At 38.1% G+C, this 15,627-nt stretch overlaps 1 protein-coding gene across 17 annotated transcripts in view; it reads left to right on the top strand.

Moving 5' to 3' along the window:
• Window positions 1-15,627, top strand: part of NECTIN3 (nectin cell adhesion molecule 3) — a 301,843-nt gene that overhangs the window by 102,645 nt on the left and 183,571 nt on the right. For 10 of the 17 annotated variants that reach the window (XM_072812400.1, XM_072812403.1, XM_072812406.1 and 7 more), the window contains one exon: window positions 10,406-10,468. In XM_072812400.1, coding sequence (XP_072668501.1) covers window positions 10,406-10,468 — 63 coding nt within the window. Of the gene's footprint in view, window positions 1-1,527; window positions 1,690-10,405; window positions 10,469-11,225; window positions 14,478-15,627 lie in introns of those variants that run through there. The other 7 variants (XM_072812404.1, XM_072812412.1, XR_012024488.1 and 4 more) reach the window with 6 other exon arrangements.

Here is a 15,627-nt window from a genome sequence, read left to right as displayed (position 1 = left end):
TGAAGATTTTAGGAGGCTCTTTTTAGGTTTTTTTTTTTCCTTTTTTCTTTTAGCTAAGAATAGCATAATTATTAACCACAAAGACAAACTTGCCAGATATCTTTTTTCCGTGGTACTAGTTAAGGAACTTAGATGCTGGATTAAATATGAGATTGGGGAGGCTCATATTAATAGTTTCTAGAGGAGAATTAGAGTTTGGTTCTTATTGTAGCATGTAAAATTTTGATCATTACAACAACTACATCAAAAATGGAATGATTTTGGTCATTTTTTTCTCTGAGAATACATCTTTTCACAAAGTATATATGACAGTATGATGGATAATATTTCTGCAGAGTAGCTTGGGATACAATACTGTGCCTGATGCAAAAGTAGCAATTAATATCTTCTTTGAGGGTCTTTTGGTGGTTAAAATTCCACTAACAGTCCTAAATTAAAGGATTACCTTGTGGGCAAATTTAGAGATGAAGTAATGTGAGTGGGTAGTATGGTACAGCATTAGGGCAAGGGGTTGAAGAGCAAAGACGCCCATTGTGGTGAGGACAGCATAGCATTCTGATGTTAAAATATTTAGCTTTGGAAAAAGTGCAAATAAATGCATAATCATTTGATTTGTGTCCTGGAAATGAGTAGGATTTATGATTGGGGACATCGTAGCATTATATGTGGGTGTCTAATTTCCTACAAATACTTTTCCATCACCTTTATCATCAGTCTGCTTTATTTAGATACTTGGCTGTGCATACACATTATAATTCAGGTGAAATATCACTGTTTTGTGTATTTTAATGTAAGGATTAAGACCAAAGCCAAGATAAGAATTTTCATTAAAATGTGTCATATTAAGTTTCACTTTGAAAAATTAAAATCTAGAACATATATGCAGTAGAAGTAATGAGATTGATTTACCAGTGATAAGGAGGGACACTGCCTTCCATTTCGAAGGTACAACATTTTCAACAACAACTAGGCTGTTAAAATTCTCTGGTGACTGGAGAAAAATCCAATGCTACCTTGTGAGATGAATTATCTAACACTCTTCTATCTTATGAATAAACCTCATGATTTAAGCTCACATTTGAAGAGTTTGCCATAAGGACATCCTGTAGTCACTTCTTCTTGTACCTGCCTCATTGAAGTCTTTGATATTAGATATTAGAGGAATAGACCTTGCGTTTTAAGGAACTATATTACTGAAGAGTATAAACGAACAATAAAACTGGAGAAAAAATGCCCTCTGAAGTAATTTTAAAGAGTATTTTCCCATAGTGAATGACCATTCTGTGTTCGGCTCTGGGCTGGAGCAGATTAAGAAAGCAAAAAAACAAAAAATCAAAAACAAGCAAAAAAACCTCTGAGTCTCAAGGGAAAGCGTCTTTGTTTACCTTTAATGGAACCTGGAGCCCAAGCCAGAGGTAAAGAAACATAAGCCATAGCTTTTATTTGACTAGTTCAGATGCAAATAACCAGAGCAGGTGACTGAGCATCGCCACTCTTTCCTCTAGTTTATGTCCTCTATCCTTTCAGGTGCTCGGTGTCTTCCTGCCTTTCCATCCCCCTTCTTCAGTCAAATCAAGAAGAGACCGGATATACTCAAGAGAGGGCGATAGGCAATTTTGTGTGATGGTTTACACAGAGACTTTGGAATTACATAAACATGAATTTGAATCTTAGCTCTACGAACATGGAAACATTGCTTCTTCTGTCCAAGCCCAGCTTCCTCATCTGTATTATGGGAGCAATGATAGAATCAAGGAGATAGCATAAGAACCTGAGCACATCTAAAGCATCTCGTCCAACACCCACCTCAAGTGGCGGCAGGCATAGGGGAGGAACCTTTGGTCAGTCCTTACAAGTTACATTTGTTCTTTTGCCTAAGCTGAAGGAACAGTGTCCCCACATGTTGGCATTATTGAGCCTACTTCTTTCTAGACCTTCTGCTTCAGTCAATCTTTATAAGATTGCTGAGTCCTAAGAATCTAGAAACTATTTTCATGGTGTTCACTCCCTTCTCATGAACCAGTTCAGACATAACTCTGCCCTGTTCCTTGAAGTTAGGAATTCGGGGTTTCCGGTTCAGCTGACACAGGTTTCCCAACATGTGCTAGCATCCAACACCTCTGTGGGGACCAGTGGCAAAGAGGAGAAATCAGAGCAGATCATGTGCACGGGTCATAGATCAGCAAGTATTGAGCATCTGCTATGTGATAGCATCATATGAGGCTTGAAGAAAACCTCCCTGTCTCTTAGGGGGTTAACAGGAAAGGATTTATGGGATGGGATATACAGACAGAACATAGAAACGAACCTTACTTCCCAGACATTAGGAAAAGGGAGTTGTAAGTAAATAAATCTCATGTCTCAGGGAATAAGATCTATGCCGACTTTATACATTTAACTTGTGTAATGTGTAGTGGCAATCTGCATTGATCATGATTGATTGTAGATACTGCAGAAATAAGAATTAACTAAAAAAATAAGGAACCATTTCTAAATTTAAAAGGAAAAGCTTGGGATCCCTGGGTGGCGCAGTGGTTTGGTGCCTGCCTTTGGCCCAGGGCGTGATCCTGGAGACCCGGGATCGAATCCCACATCGGGCTCCCGGTGCATGGAGCCTGCTTCTCCCTCTGCCTGTGTCTCTGCCTCTCTCTCTCTCTCTCTCTGTATCTGTCATAAATAAATAAAATATTTAAAAAAAAATAAAAAAAAAGGAAAAGCTTGATTCATAATACAGCACTGCTCATTGACATTCATAGAGGATACTTCACATGCTTTGGAGAAACCCTACATTCTTAAATACCCCTATCTTTTATAAAACTCATATATAAGAGTTGAGAATAACAAAGACACATTGAAAAGTGGATATTGAAGCAGTTGTTAAGCTCATTAACTAGCTAAATGATTATCCCATCACAGAAACCTCCCAGGTCTTGATTCAGATTTGTTTCTCAACAAAATTACAAATTACAACCTTACAGCCTGTCATAACCTTTTAAAATTCACTCGTGAATGGTTAAAACCAGCAAGGTTAAATCTGTGAATGCCAAGGGTCTACTGTAATAAATAACAAGAGACGTTCATGTGAATAGCTTACCCTTATGGTTAATTATCACGGAGAACAGTAACAATTATGTATCTCATTAAACAAGTGCCTAATTAATGTTGTAAATTTCACTTGATTAGGACACAGTCTTTATAGTTCTTGCCCATGCAACATGTCAACACTCTCACAGTTATTAAAAATGAAGTAAAAGGGGAAAATTGACTTCCGGTTCACAGTTTTAGTAATATTTTATAAATTCTTTCAGAGAAGTACTTAATAGATAGGAGCGTAATATCCGTTATGCCTTAGGGAATCCATATTTTGTGAATTATGTATGTAGCTATTCTTCATGTGTTACTCCTTTAGTGTGGTGAAGTCATCTCTGTAGAATTGGACACAGTCACTAGAACAAAGTAAGCAGTTGGATAGTATGGGCATGAAACTCCTGCATCAGGAACAATCTGTGATGAAGTAGTTATTGAGAATTTACTAAGTACTCATATCACAGATTCCAGACTGTGTCAGTGACTTCTCGTTATACTTTACCTCCCCACACGTTCCTTCAAAATAGAATAACTATGATAAAATTGAAGGTATAGTTTTTTTTTTAACATTCAACTTCACTGAGATATAATTCACTTAATATTGTGTTCCATTTTAATTGTACAGTTTGGTAAGCTTTGCTAAATGTATCCATTCATGTGAACATTTCTGTGACCTCAAAAATGTGTCATACATACATGCCCTCTACCACCATCCTCCCAAGCCCCCCTGCCTCAGGAAACCATTAATGTGATTTTATATTAGTTATGATTTTAGAAAAGAACTTCACATAAAGAGAATCACAGCATGCTCTTATGTGTCTAATTTCTTTCGCTCAGCATAATGTTCTTGAGATCCATGTTGTTGCATGAATAAATTTCCCTTCATGGCTGTGTGGTGTCCCATTTTATGAAAATACCATGATTTATTTATTCATTAAGTTATTGAGGGCTATTTTCATTACGACTTTGATATTTATGAATAAAAATCTTTAGGTTTTTTTTGGTAATATTTTTGGTTTTGGTACCAGGGTGATGCTAACTAATCTCATAAAAGAATTAAAAAGTTCTTTTCTTTTTTTTCCCCATTTGCAGAAAATATTTAAGATGCCTTTAATTGATAGAATTTGCTAGGATTCTATCTGGGCCTTTCTATGTGGAAAGGATTTTAATTGTGTCTTTTAAGACATTTGTCCATTTCACTTTGGTTTTTGAAACTGTCATCAAATTATTCATCACACACCTTTCTTATTCTTTTCATTTATATGAGATCAGTTGTAATGTCACTTTTTTTCATTTTGATATTGGTTTGTGTTTTCTCTTTTTTTCTTACTAGAGGTTTTCCAATTTTATTAATCTTTTCAAAAAACCAGCTTTTTGGGTTTCATTAATTTTGTTGAATGTTTGCCCATTGTTTATTTATTGATTTTTCACTTTCTTATTTCTTTCTTTGAACATCCATTGGATGTAATTTGCCCTTCTGTTTCAGCTTCTTGAAGAAGTTGAGATCTTAATTTGAGACCTTTCTTCTTTTCTAATACGAGCATTTAAAGCTGTAAACTTTTCTTTAGGCAATTCTTTTTTCAAAATCTCAGAAGTTTGTAAAAAAAAAAAAAAAGATCTCAGAAGTTTGGTATGTTATAATTTCATTTTCATTCAATTCGAAATACTTTCTAATTTCCCATATTATTTCTTCTTTGGCCACTGAGTTATTTAGAAGTATGTTTGTTTAGTTTCTAAACACTTCTGAATTTTCCAGGTATATTTTTGTTACTGATTGCTCACTAAAATCTGTTATGATTAAAAAATATACCAATAGGATTTCAATCCCTTTAAACATTTTGAGTCGTCTTTTATTGCCCAGCATATGGTCTTACTCAATGTTCCATGTGTACCAAAACTAATGTATATTTTGCTGTTGTTGCGTGTAGTATTCTATAAATATCAATTAGGTTGTGTGTTGGCTGCTCATGTCATTCAAGGATTCTTTATACATAATGAATTTTAGTTTTGATTTTTATCAGTTACTGAGAGAGGAGTGGCATTTCCAACTGTATTTGTAAATGTTGGTGTTTCTCCTTTCAGTTCTATTACTCATATGATTTTATTGGATATATGAACTTTTAAGATTGTTGTGCTATGTTTTCCTAAGTTAATCCTGTGATCATTATGAAAAATTCTTCTTTATCTCTGGTAATTTTCCTTGTCCTGTAGTCATTTTGGTATTATTATTGACACTCCAGTTTAAACTTCTTTTTAATGAATCATATTTTCATGGTACGTGTTTTCTCTTAGTTTTATCCTATCTATATATTTAAAATGCATTTCACATAGCTAACATCTAGGTGAGTTGCCTCTTCACCTAGTCTGAAAATCCCTGACTTTAATTGAAATGTTTAACCTATTCTTACTAAATATATTTCTTGTCATGGTTGGGCTTGAGTTTACCACCTTTTATTTGCTTTTTATTTGTCCCATCAGTTGTTTGTTCCTTCTCCCTCTTTTCTTGTCTTCTTTTAAATCAACTGAGAATTTTCAGCCTTTTTCATGTCCTTTATTGAATTATTAGCTATACCTCCTCATTTTACCTTTTTAGTGATCTCTCTGGGTCTGGGCATATGCATTTTTAATCTGTCATTGTCTACCTAAATATAACATTATACTACCTCGTGTGTCCTGTAAGACCTGTAACACACACTACTTCAGTGTCCTCTCTCCCTTCCTTAGTATTCTTATATATTTTGTTTCTCCCTATGTTATGAGCCTAATAATACATTCTTATTATTGTTGTTCTAACCTCTACACTGTATCTTTTTCAAAAATTTAAGAATTGATCAAGTTTTGTTTGGAATCCATTTTATTCAACTCAAGCAACTTTCCCATAACATTATTTATGGTACAGGTCTGCTAATAACTTTTCTTGGCTTTTTGTTTATCTGAAAATGTCTTTATTTCACCTTTATTTTAAAATATTTTTGTGGGATATGGAATTCTTGTTCAACTTTGTTTTTTTACTTAGTGCTTTAAAGTTTTAGCCACATGTCTTCTAACCTTCTTTATCTTTTTCCTCTGGACACATCTTGGATTTTCTTTATCATAATTTTCAGCAAATCTGAGTTTGACACGTATTGGAGTAGTTTTCTTTATGCTTACCCTTATTGGAGTTCATTGAGTTTCTTAGAGCTATCAATGTGTTTTTCATCTAATTTGGAAGATATTTAGCAATTCTTCAAATATTTTTGCCTGTCTTCCCTTCCTCTTTGATTCCAATTATACAGTCAATCCCTTTATTCCACAGATCACTAAAGCTATACTCAATTTTCTTTCTTTCTTTTTTTTTTTTTTTTTTAGCTCTCCCCCCGCCCCCCACACACACACTCATGCTTTATATGGATAGTTTCTGTCTTTAAGTGCATTGGTTCTTTTCTTTTTTGGTGTCTGTTAAGGCAATGCAGTGACTTTTTCCATTCAGATATTGTGCTTTTTCACTTCTAGAAGTTCTTTTCAGTTCTTTTCAGTTTCTGATTCTCATATTATATTCATACTTTTTTATTTCTTTACCCATAATTATAATAAGTGTTTTAAAGTTCTTGTCTATTAATTCCATATTTGTCACTTTGGGGTTCGCTTCTATTGACTTATTTTTCCTTTTTTTTTTTTTTTAATGTTCAGTACATTTTAATTGGATGCCGCTGGACATTGTGAATGTCCTCTTGTCAATTATTTGAGTTTTGTGGTCATTCTTTAATAAGAATTGAGTTATTTTTTGGCAGTCAGTTAATTTCTTAAGATCAACTTGATCTTCTGGAAGATTGTTTTTAAGCTTTGTTTGGGTTATTCTAGAATACTCTGTGCCCCAGAGCTGTTTTAGCCTTTTAGTCTTTTTTTTTTCTTTTTAGCCTTAGTCTTGAAGCATAACTTGGGGGTCTCTACTGAATGTCTCACATGTCCAGTGAGGATTCTCCTTTTCTTGAATAGTTTGTCCCACGGATTACAGTCACCTCAGCTTGCCTGAGTGCTGATCTCTGTCCCCTCAACTCAGCAAAGCTCTGTGCTCTTCTTGGGTTTTTCTCTTCCCAAATTAGCAGAAAAACCAGATAGCTTCCAGTGGTATTACAAGATCAACGTGTGTGTGTTTCCATTCCCTGAGATCCCAGTCCTGTGCAGCACAGTTGTCCAGTATCTGAAAAGTGTTTTTTCAAATATTTTGTCCAGTTTTCTAGTGATTGATGACAGGAGGGCTAATCTGTTATTAGTCCTCCATCATGACTGGAAGCAGAAGTAAAAATATATCACTCGTCATTATAAGAAAGAAGAATTAGAGCAAGGAGGTCTACATGACTTTAGTAAGTGAGGAAAGTATATATGTAACTCCACAGTAGTTGTGGCAAGATAGAACATGTCAGTAGGGAAGTCAAAATATGTATTAGAGATTCAGAGTAACTCAGGGCTTTTTAGGAAAAAATGTAATAATAGAATAACATATGTATCCATTAGTTAAAATATTTTAAGTTAATATAGTACCTATATGTCAAGCACCAAACAGAAGTAAGGTGTTATGCAAGACACTTTCCAATATGTTGGTGATCAACTTTTTTTGAAGTCAGATATTCAACATTTCAGGTGGTTTAGGGAGTGCAGAAATAGGACGTGTACTCACCCACCATTAAATTGAATTCCTTATGTGTCTTTCCAGAAATTGGATGTCTGCACAATGGAGAGGCAAGGGCAGATGCTTTCCATAACCCCTGATCCCTAATGCAGGGCCATCCCTGGGATGTGTGGGACTTCTTTTCATAGCATTTGGTTAGATAGTATATTACAAAATTCATAGGCACACATGACGGATAGTGGTTTGTTAGTGAAGGTGTACAATATTGGATAGAGAAAAGGAACTTACACATATGCTTGTCATCCGTTCAGTGCAAGTGAAGCTTATTCATAGTGTCTAGACACCATTTCTTCCTGCTTAGGTCTAGAATCTTTCTCTTCTTGTCCCTTATTTTTACATGTACCACTTGTGGCTGATTATATATCTTCTTACTATGGGAAAAATGTAGCAATGCTGTTATGACTCATAAAGCCACAGCTCTTTGGAATCTCTTTATACTGAAACAAAATAGATTTTCTTGCCTCTGTAACCCCCTAACACTGTTAATTTAATGCTGGCTAAATGGTTACTCAGGATGTGCATGGTTCATTGTGCCCTCTTGAATACTAGTTTCCAAGGACTTAAAGGTTATTACTGTGTTTTACTGACAGTGACCGAATATAGATATTATCCTGAGTGTTCAGGAAAACATGAATGATAATTTATTTTCTGGTCATATTCAGTTTGCGATTTGGAATTTCATAGCATAAACAAAGAAAAGCACATATTCCAACCAAATATTTTCTTGAACTCTTGAGGCTGTAATCAATGTATTTCTAGAATATGGTTTCTTTCAGTGTTGACTACACCCTTGCTTTATACACTCTGCCACCAGTGGGAAGAAAGGCATTTGCCCTTTGTCCACGGAAGCTTCTAACTGCTCTGTCTCTTGTCGAATTAGATAACAGTACTGATGCAGAATAATTTCTCAATGACCTGTATTGACAGAAGGAGAACAGCAACCAGGATCATCTAGAACAGCAAACAAATAAAAAATGTGTTTAATTTTAGGTTTATTTTTATTTTTTTTCCTAAATCTATTTTCCTTGGACCGGACTAGCTACATAATTTGTGAGGCACAGTATAAAGTGAAAATGCAGGGCCTCTTGTCGAACATGTACAGTGATACCAGGTTCCTAGTTGGGGGTGAGAGACTTGCCCTCACTGCCATGTGTCCTCTAGCCACCTGCCAGAAAGAAAATGATGTGGGGGGCGAGGGACATGCAGTCCTGACCCCAGCCTTCCCTGCTCCAGCACTCAGGCCCCTCGACAGGGACAAGGAGGGGAGAGTGAAGGGGATCTGAGACACCAGGGTAAGGGAGTAGGGGCCAATAACCAAACCAAACACAAGCAGCAGGTGAGGACACCTTTGAGTTGAGGCTCCAGGTCACTGAGGCATGCTCCATTGTTTCATTAGACCACATAAAATACAGGTTCACAATAGATTACTAAAAAATCTAAGATGACAGCCATACAGCATTAAACCCCAGAGTGGGACCTTCTGAACACAGAGCCCTGTGTGACTGGTCACACGTCCATGAAGCGGGACCTGCCTTGGACTTTCACCCTTTGTACTGTCAATATCACAGGTCACGTGGGAAGCACCCTGGAATCTGCGGAATATGACAGGAGGAGCAAATTTGTCGGACATAATTTATAACTTGGATAACCGTAACATGGGATATCAAGAATTAATAATTTAGAGTTCAGTCAATTCATTGGTTAACTATGGACTTCCTGCTATTGCAGAACCACAGGGTAGGGTGTGGGGCTGGGGGAGGATGGCCAGGGAAGGCTCACTCTTCATTGGGGTCAAAAGGTACACATGTTGTCAGATAGATCAGTTGTGTGTGCTATGATAGAGATATAAACAAGAACAATAGGAAAACCAGGAGTAAGGAAATTAACTCTGATGGGCCTTGTAGGAGAAAAAAAATGACTTCAGCCAGGCCAAGATGGATGGGCAGTATTTCAGCTAAGGGGCAGACCTTCCAGGCCAGAAGGACAGGCAGTGAGAGGGAGAGCGGGTTGATGGATATGCTTACATGCTAGGACTTCCGGGCATTCTTCTGTTACATGTTTTAAGCATCTATTTTCCAGACACTGACCTAGAGGCAGGGGATATAGGAATACAGGATTAGGATTCAGACAAAGCCACTTGTGAATCATAATCCACCAATTTCTAGCTGTGTGACTGGAGACATCTTACAGAACCATTCGGAGCCTCCGTTTTAGTCATCCTAGAATAAAAAAATCAGTTTTATAGAATTTTTAGAGGGATTATAAATGAGATAATGTTTGTAAATACTCCAACCAGCACCTTCAGTCTAATGAAGGAGATAAGCAAATATAAACAAATAATTGCAATAATATATGCTCTGTGCAGGGCTTCTTGGAAGAGCTAGTATTGGCATGAGAGCTCCTACAGCAGATGCTCTGTATGTTTTCTTTCTTCCAGAAGAAATCTGAAGTTAGGAGAGAAAGAGAGACAAACTCAAGAAATGTATTTACTTATCCTGTCCTCAGATGGAACATTTACTTAGCTGGCACACTTTCGACAAGACATGATTGGCTCTTTTAAAAACAGGCATCCTCATGGCCTTGGTTGATGTGCTTCACCGTGTGCTTGGTGCTTTAAAATGCGTGTCTTGTTCTGTCTTCTTCTTCCAGACTGAACACTTGCCTTTGCAGACTCAGTTCAAAGAAAGAGAGGTTGGCGGTCTCCAGCACTCTGTAAGTACCATGGTCCTGCTGTGGGGTCTGCTCAGGTGGAGCGGGGCTACTGTACTCCTTAAAATACCATTTGAGTTCCATGAAAGTTATTTTTCCCCGCTCTCTGCTGTCTGAGCATCCATAGTAAGTATGATTTTGTAAGGTCCTTGAGCTTGCTTACGTGTCTTTAGATATTCAGGTTTTATGAAACCAGTAACCGGGCAGAGGGGTCAGTACCAGAGACACAGAGCACCATGGGGGTTCATTTAATGGTGTTCATTTTTATGGTGTCTGATTCTCAGTTATGTTGGGGATATGATCAAATACCGGTTCGTTTCACTTGTCTTTTCGCTAATTCCCCAGCGCTGAATCTTGAGGTTTCTTTTGGTTTTGTTTTGGCTGTTTGATTTAATTCTCTATATATTTCATGTACACATTCCAAGCTTGAGGCCTGCTGAGGGACTCTGGAAGTTCACAGCCTTGGTCTTCCCTAGTATAACTGATACCACTTCCAAATTTCAAAACCTGGAACTAACTATAGTCCCCATTAGTCATAATTTTCTAGTTAGGAGCCGCTGCGACTCTTGTACAGGTATCGTAAGCAACGAAGGACCAACAAAGGACAAGTTGTTGGACTTTACCTTGTCTTTCAGTAGCCTGTGGGAAAATGAATCAGAGGCACAGACTATAATGAATTCAATCCTTGCCTATTTTTACCAAAGTGCTAGAAGAATGCAAACAGCTGCTTTGCTAATGTAAGCAATATTTGAATTTTTAGAATGGACTAACTAGCAGGAGATTGGACTATGAAGATGAGAATCCCGAGGGGGAAGATGGGATTCAGCAGATGTACCCCCTTTACAATCAGATATGCTACCAAGACCGGAGTCCTGGCAAACATCATCAAAGCAACGACCCCGACAGAGTCTACATCAACCCGCGAGAACATTACGTGTGATTTCCCTCTCTTTCCAGTGGATGTCGTGACAAATGTTTAATCGTGGATTGGGGAGAGAAACTGAGGCCAATGGTTATTATTTTATTCTCTCTCATATAAAACAATCCCAGTTTAGTGTATAAGAAGCCGTGATGAATGGCTTGGAGCCAATAGCAAATTTTCCTTCCCTTCATTAAGAGTTTCTTAGCCACCAGCTGTGTTTGTGAACTTGACCGTAGCTTTGTGTGTTTCCGTGATGATAGTGTTTAACTACTAACACTGGGCCTACAGCAGAGCATCTGCCTCTGATGGCAGCAGTGATTCTCCAGAAAGAAAGGCCCCAGCTGGGAGTGTTAACCTTGCTGGGTCTTAGGAAGGCCAGCCTATTCATCTGTTAACTCAAATGAGCAGAAAAAGGAGTTCAAAATCCATTTCGCTAATTATTTCATCAGGATTTGGCTTTCCCTGACATGTTTAACGTAATTATGGTACCTGTGCGAACAACAGGCCTGAGGAAAGCGGCAAAATTTGCTCTTTATCCAAAAAAAAAAAAAAAAAAAAAAAAAAAAAGACCACAACAGGGCAGTTTAAACCTTGAAGCCTGTTGGTCCCTTTTAAAGTCTTGTGGATAATTGTGATCTATGTTCTTGGTCGATCACTGAGGTCCTAAGGGATACGTGTTTGTGCCCTTCTCTGCCGGGTCTCGATCAGCTGCGTGCTAACCCAGGTTCAACTCTCGCTCTGATGTCGTTCCCACAGTTCTGTTCTTTCTGAGCCAGATTAGCCTATTTCTCACCTGCTAAATTCTAAAAGCCTTGTCTACACGGTGGACAGCCCTGAGCCCTGTCCCTCTTTCCTGGAGTATTTATTATATATGACAAGCTCAGCTTTCACTTATGAAATTCCTTTCAAACTAATCCTATCCACACAGGCTTCGGCTACCCTCTGCTTCTTCAGACTGCTTCTCATCCGTGTTTTATCTACCTCAGAAAAGCCTGCCGGAAAATCACCATGAAATAACTCCTGCTCTTAGAAGCCAGGTAGAAAATGTGAAAATTAAAAAAAAAATAATAGTAAATGCCATTTTACTGTGGCATATATGCTTAAACCCCCATGTCGTCCTTTATCCTCTCTACCCTGTTTTACCTGGTCAACAACAGGAGCTAAGGGATGCTAAAAAGCAAATAGTACAGTGACTGACTTCCCAGTGCAACACTTTGGCGCCTGCGAATACCTGTCTTGAGTTTTCTCACTTCTCTCTGCCAACGTATTCTCACTGAGATGGAAAGTAGTAATTATAGCAGGGTGAGCAGAGGAGGGGGCCCGGGTACATGTGCAAATATCAGTCACTCTCCTCACATCGAAAGGAAGGCGATGTTTTACTGTGTGTTCTGGATGATGAGAGGTATGTCACAGATATTAAAAACACTACAGACTTGTCATATATTAGGAAAGAACGACATAAGTACTAATAAAAGAGTGCACGTTTCCAACCTAAGTTTCTGGGGGACAGGGGAACATTAACCTAGATTTCTAATGAGATACCAAAGATGCCTTGTGATTCATGCTGTGCTGGCTCTAGTCTCTGCTTGTATGTTTGTTTCCTTTTCTTAGTTGCCATGCTTTTGCAGGCAAAATTATCCAGGTTATTCTACAGTGGTCACACATTCTGCCCCTGTTGTTGCCTGGGTGGCCAACAGTTCTGGGAGAAAAGATGCTTAAACTCTAACTCAATGCCTCAGCAATTTAAAAGGCTAATAGTTATATGGAATTAAAGGGTAAATCCCAAGGACCCTCATTGCTGTATCACTGTGCTACCTCAGTTAGAGTTACTGCCCTTTGTAGCAAGATGGCACAGAAAGAACACATTTATTACCTGGAATCCCATCAATGAATCAGTAGAGCTGAAGGTGTAGGAATCCTTGCAACTATTTTCCAACACAAAGATGACTCTGGTCCGAGTTCTTGAGAGTGAAGTGTTTTTATAAATACTAGATGTTACAAAGGAAGAGATATGGTGGTATGTCACCTGTTTTGGACAGCTTTAAAAGTATCTTACACATTAAGGATGGTTTCTAGGGTCCTGCTGGGAAGTGGTTTGCTGAATTAGCATAAAAAAATGATCTCGGACCTTGGGGGGAGTAAGGATGTCTTCATTTGCGCTAGATTTGGAAGGGCTAGGTTGTAGGAGATTTTTGGCCTATCTTCAGAGGCCTCCCTATCAAGAACCCACTAGAAAATCTTTAATATTTTGGTGTAGTTATAGTAAAGAAATTTCAGGGTGTAGACACCTCTCTCACAACCAGCTAGTTCCCTATCCTCTTTGCTTCGCTGTCAGCTACAGTACTTGAATAAGCTGGTAGATTTTATAGCAGTTGGCCCTTTATATGGGTCAGATAAGCTATATAATTGTTTATCCTGGTGTCTCCCATCTGTTCTCTCTGAATACTGAGTGGAACAGAAAGGAGCTTTAAAAGGGTTTGATCAACCAGCCCCCTCAACCAAAAAATGCCACCCAAAATTAGCTTGTCCATCTCTAAATTTGGTACATAGGCTACTTGTTGATGGCTGTTTAAATTTGGAAGTTAGACCTGTAAAGGTCAGTGAGTGATAAAATCCACAGCTGATACTAGATACTCTTCCCATAACTGGTTTATTAAAACACACTGAAACAGAAATAAATCCCCAGAGTGCTTATCCACTTAGGGTTGCAGCTTAACATTTCAAGAGGGATTGTGCGTGCTCCATCTCAGATGCGCAGCCTTTATGGCCTGTTTTGTAGGCAGCCGGGGCTCCAGGAGTGGGCATTACTGCTGTAGTCACAGGTCACCAGCCTCTTTGCACACCGCTAAGTAAAGCATCTGTACTGTCCAGATTGGTCTGACATAATAGGATATGAATTTAGATTGATTCTTAAATGGCAGTGATTTGTTGCCTCTGGGAGGGTTCTCCTATCCCTGGCCTTCTTATATTTTCGAAGTTTGAAGAAGTCTGTGCTTTTTGGACTTGTAATATAAAATTCTTACCTGTGATAGACCTCCCTGTAATACACACACGGTAGATACTAAAGCAATAAATGCACTCTAAACTAAATGAACTGGTTCCCTCATTAGTTTTTTTACGGCCTCATTTACTCATATGGATAGTACATTTTTTTTTTTTGTCCATCTTTTGAGGATGATTTCCTGAATTCTCTTTCATGGTAATCTAAAATTCACCTTTTTTCATTGTACACTCTTTTCCTGCACGGGGCTCGCCTCCTGGTACTATGGTTTATATACACCAGAGCCTTCCCGAGCCTCTTATTCTGTGGGCTGTAGAGGACAGACCATTATGCCAAGAGCTAAAAGAACAGATTCTACTCCCAACCTCACCCTGTCTAGCCATGGAAACTTGGACAAGCATCCACTGTCCATAAAGTAGAGATTATACCTTCCCTGCCAGCCTCTCAGAAATGTGAGAGCTAAGCAAGATAATGATAGATGGGAAATTATAAGTTCTCTTCAAACTGAAAATACCTATGACTCCATTATTATTATATGTTGAACCTATACATCTAGTGCCCTCACCAGCACTGGAGAGAACCAAGCGGTAATGTGAAAATTTCAGTTTGTGAAATTTTTAGTGCAAGTGGGGCTTCCACTTTCCTTTACTATAATAACTATTTTATCTTATGGAAAGCTTGATATTCTGGACCTTAGCCTTTCAGGCTGTGTCTAAAATTGCAACTGCATGTTGCTGTAACAGTGGTTGCTCTTGGTTTACAGATTACTACTAATAACAGCTACATTACTGAGTTTGTGTTATGAATAAGTGCCTTACATGAATCCCCTCACTGACTAGGACCTAACTCCTGTTTTATCCCCGTCCGGGAGCCCCTGTGGGGATCGAGAGGCTCACACTTCTATGGTGCACACCCATAGATCATGCCACTTGCCAGCCAGCTGTCACTTCTTTAAAATCTGCTTTTGGGGAGTGGTGTTAGGGAATACATTTTCTTGATTTTTTTTTTAACAGAGGTCTAAGAAAATACATAGAAACAAACCATAAGAAATGTTTGTTAAGATTGAAGGATGCACATATGCTCATTTTTACTTCGTTTTTGAACTCAAAATGTTCATAAAGACTCATATCCATTAGGTTAACCGTAGCTGCAAAAACAATCAAATAATGAAAGCTACTACCTCCCAGTTGATTCAAAGTAATTTGGGCACAAGCTTCTCTCTAACACCCTCACCTTAGT

Source organism: Canis lupus, chromosome 35 (genome assembly GCF_048164855.1).
Source record: "Canis lupus baileyi chromosome 35, mCanLup2.hap1, whole genome shotgun sequence".
Taxonomy (NCBI): domain Eukaryota; kingdom Metazoa; phylum Chordata; class Mammalia; order Carnivora; family Canidae; genus Canis; species Canis lupus.
The sequence above is the reverse complement of the archived record's forward strand: the minus strand, read 5'-3'. Positions and strand labels throughout refer to the sequence as shown.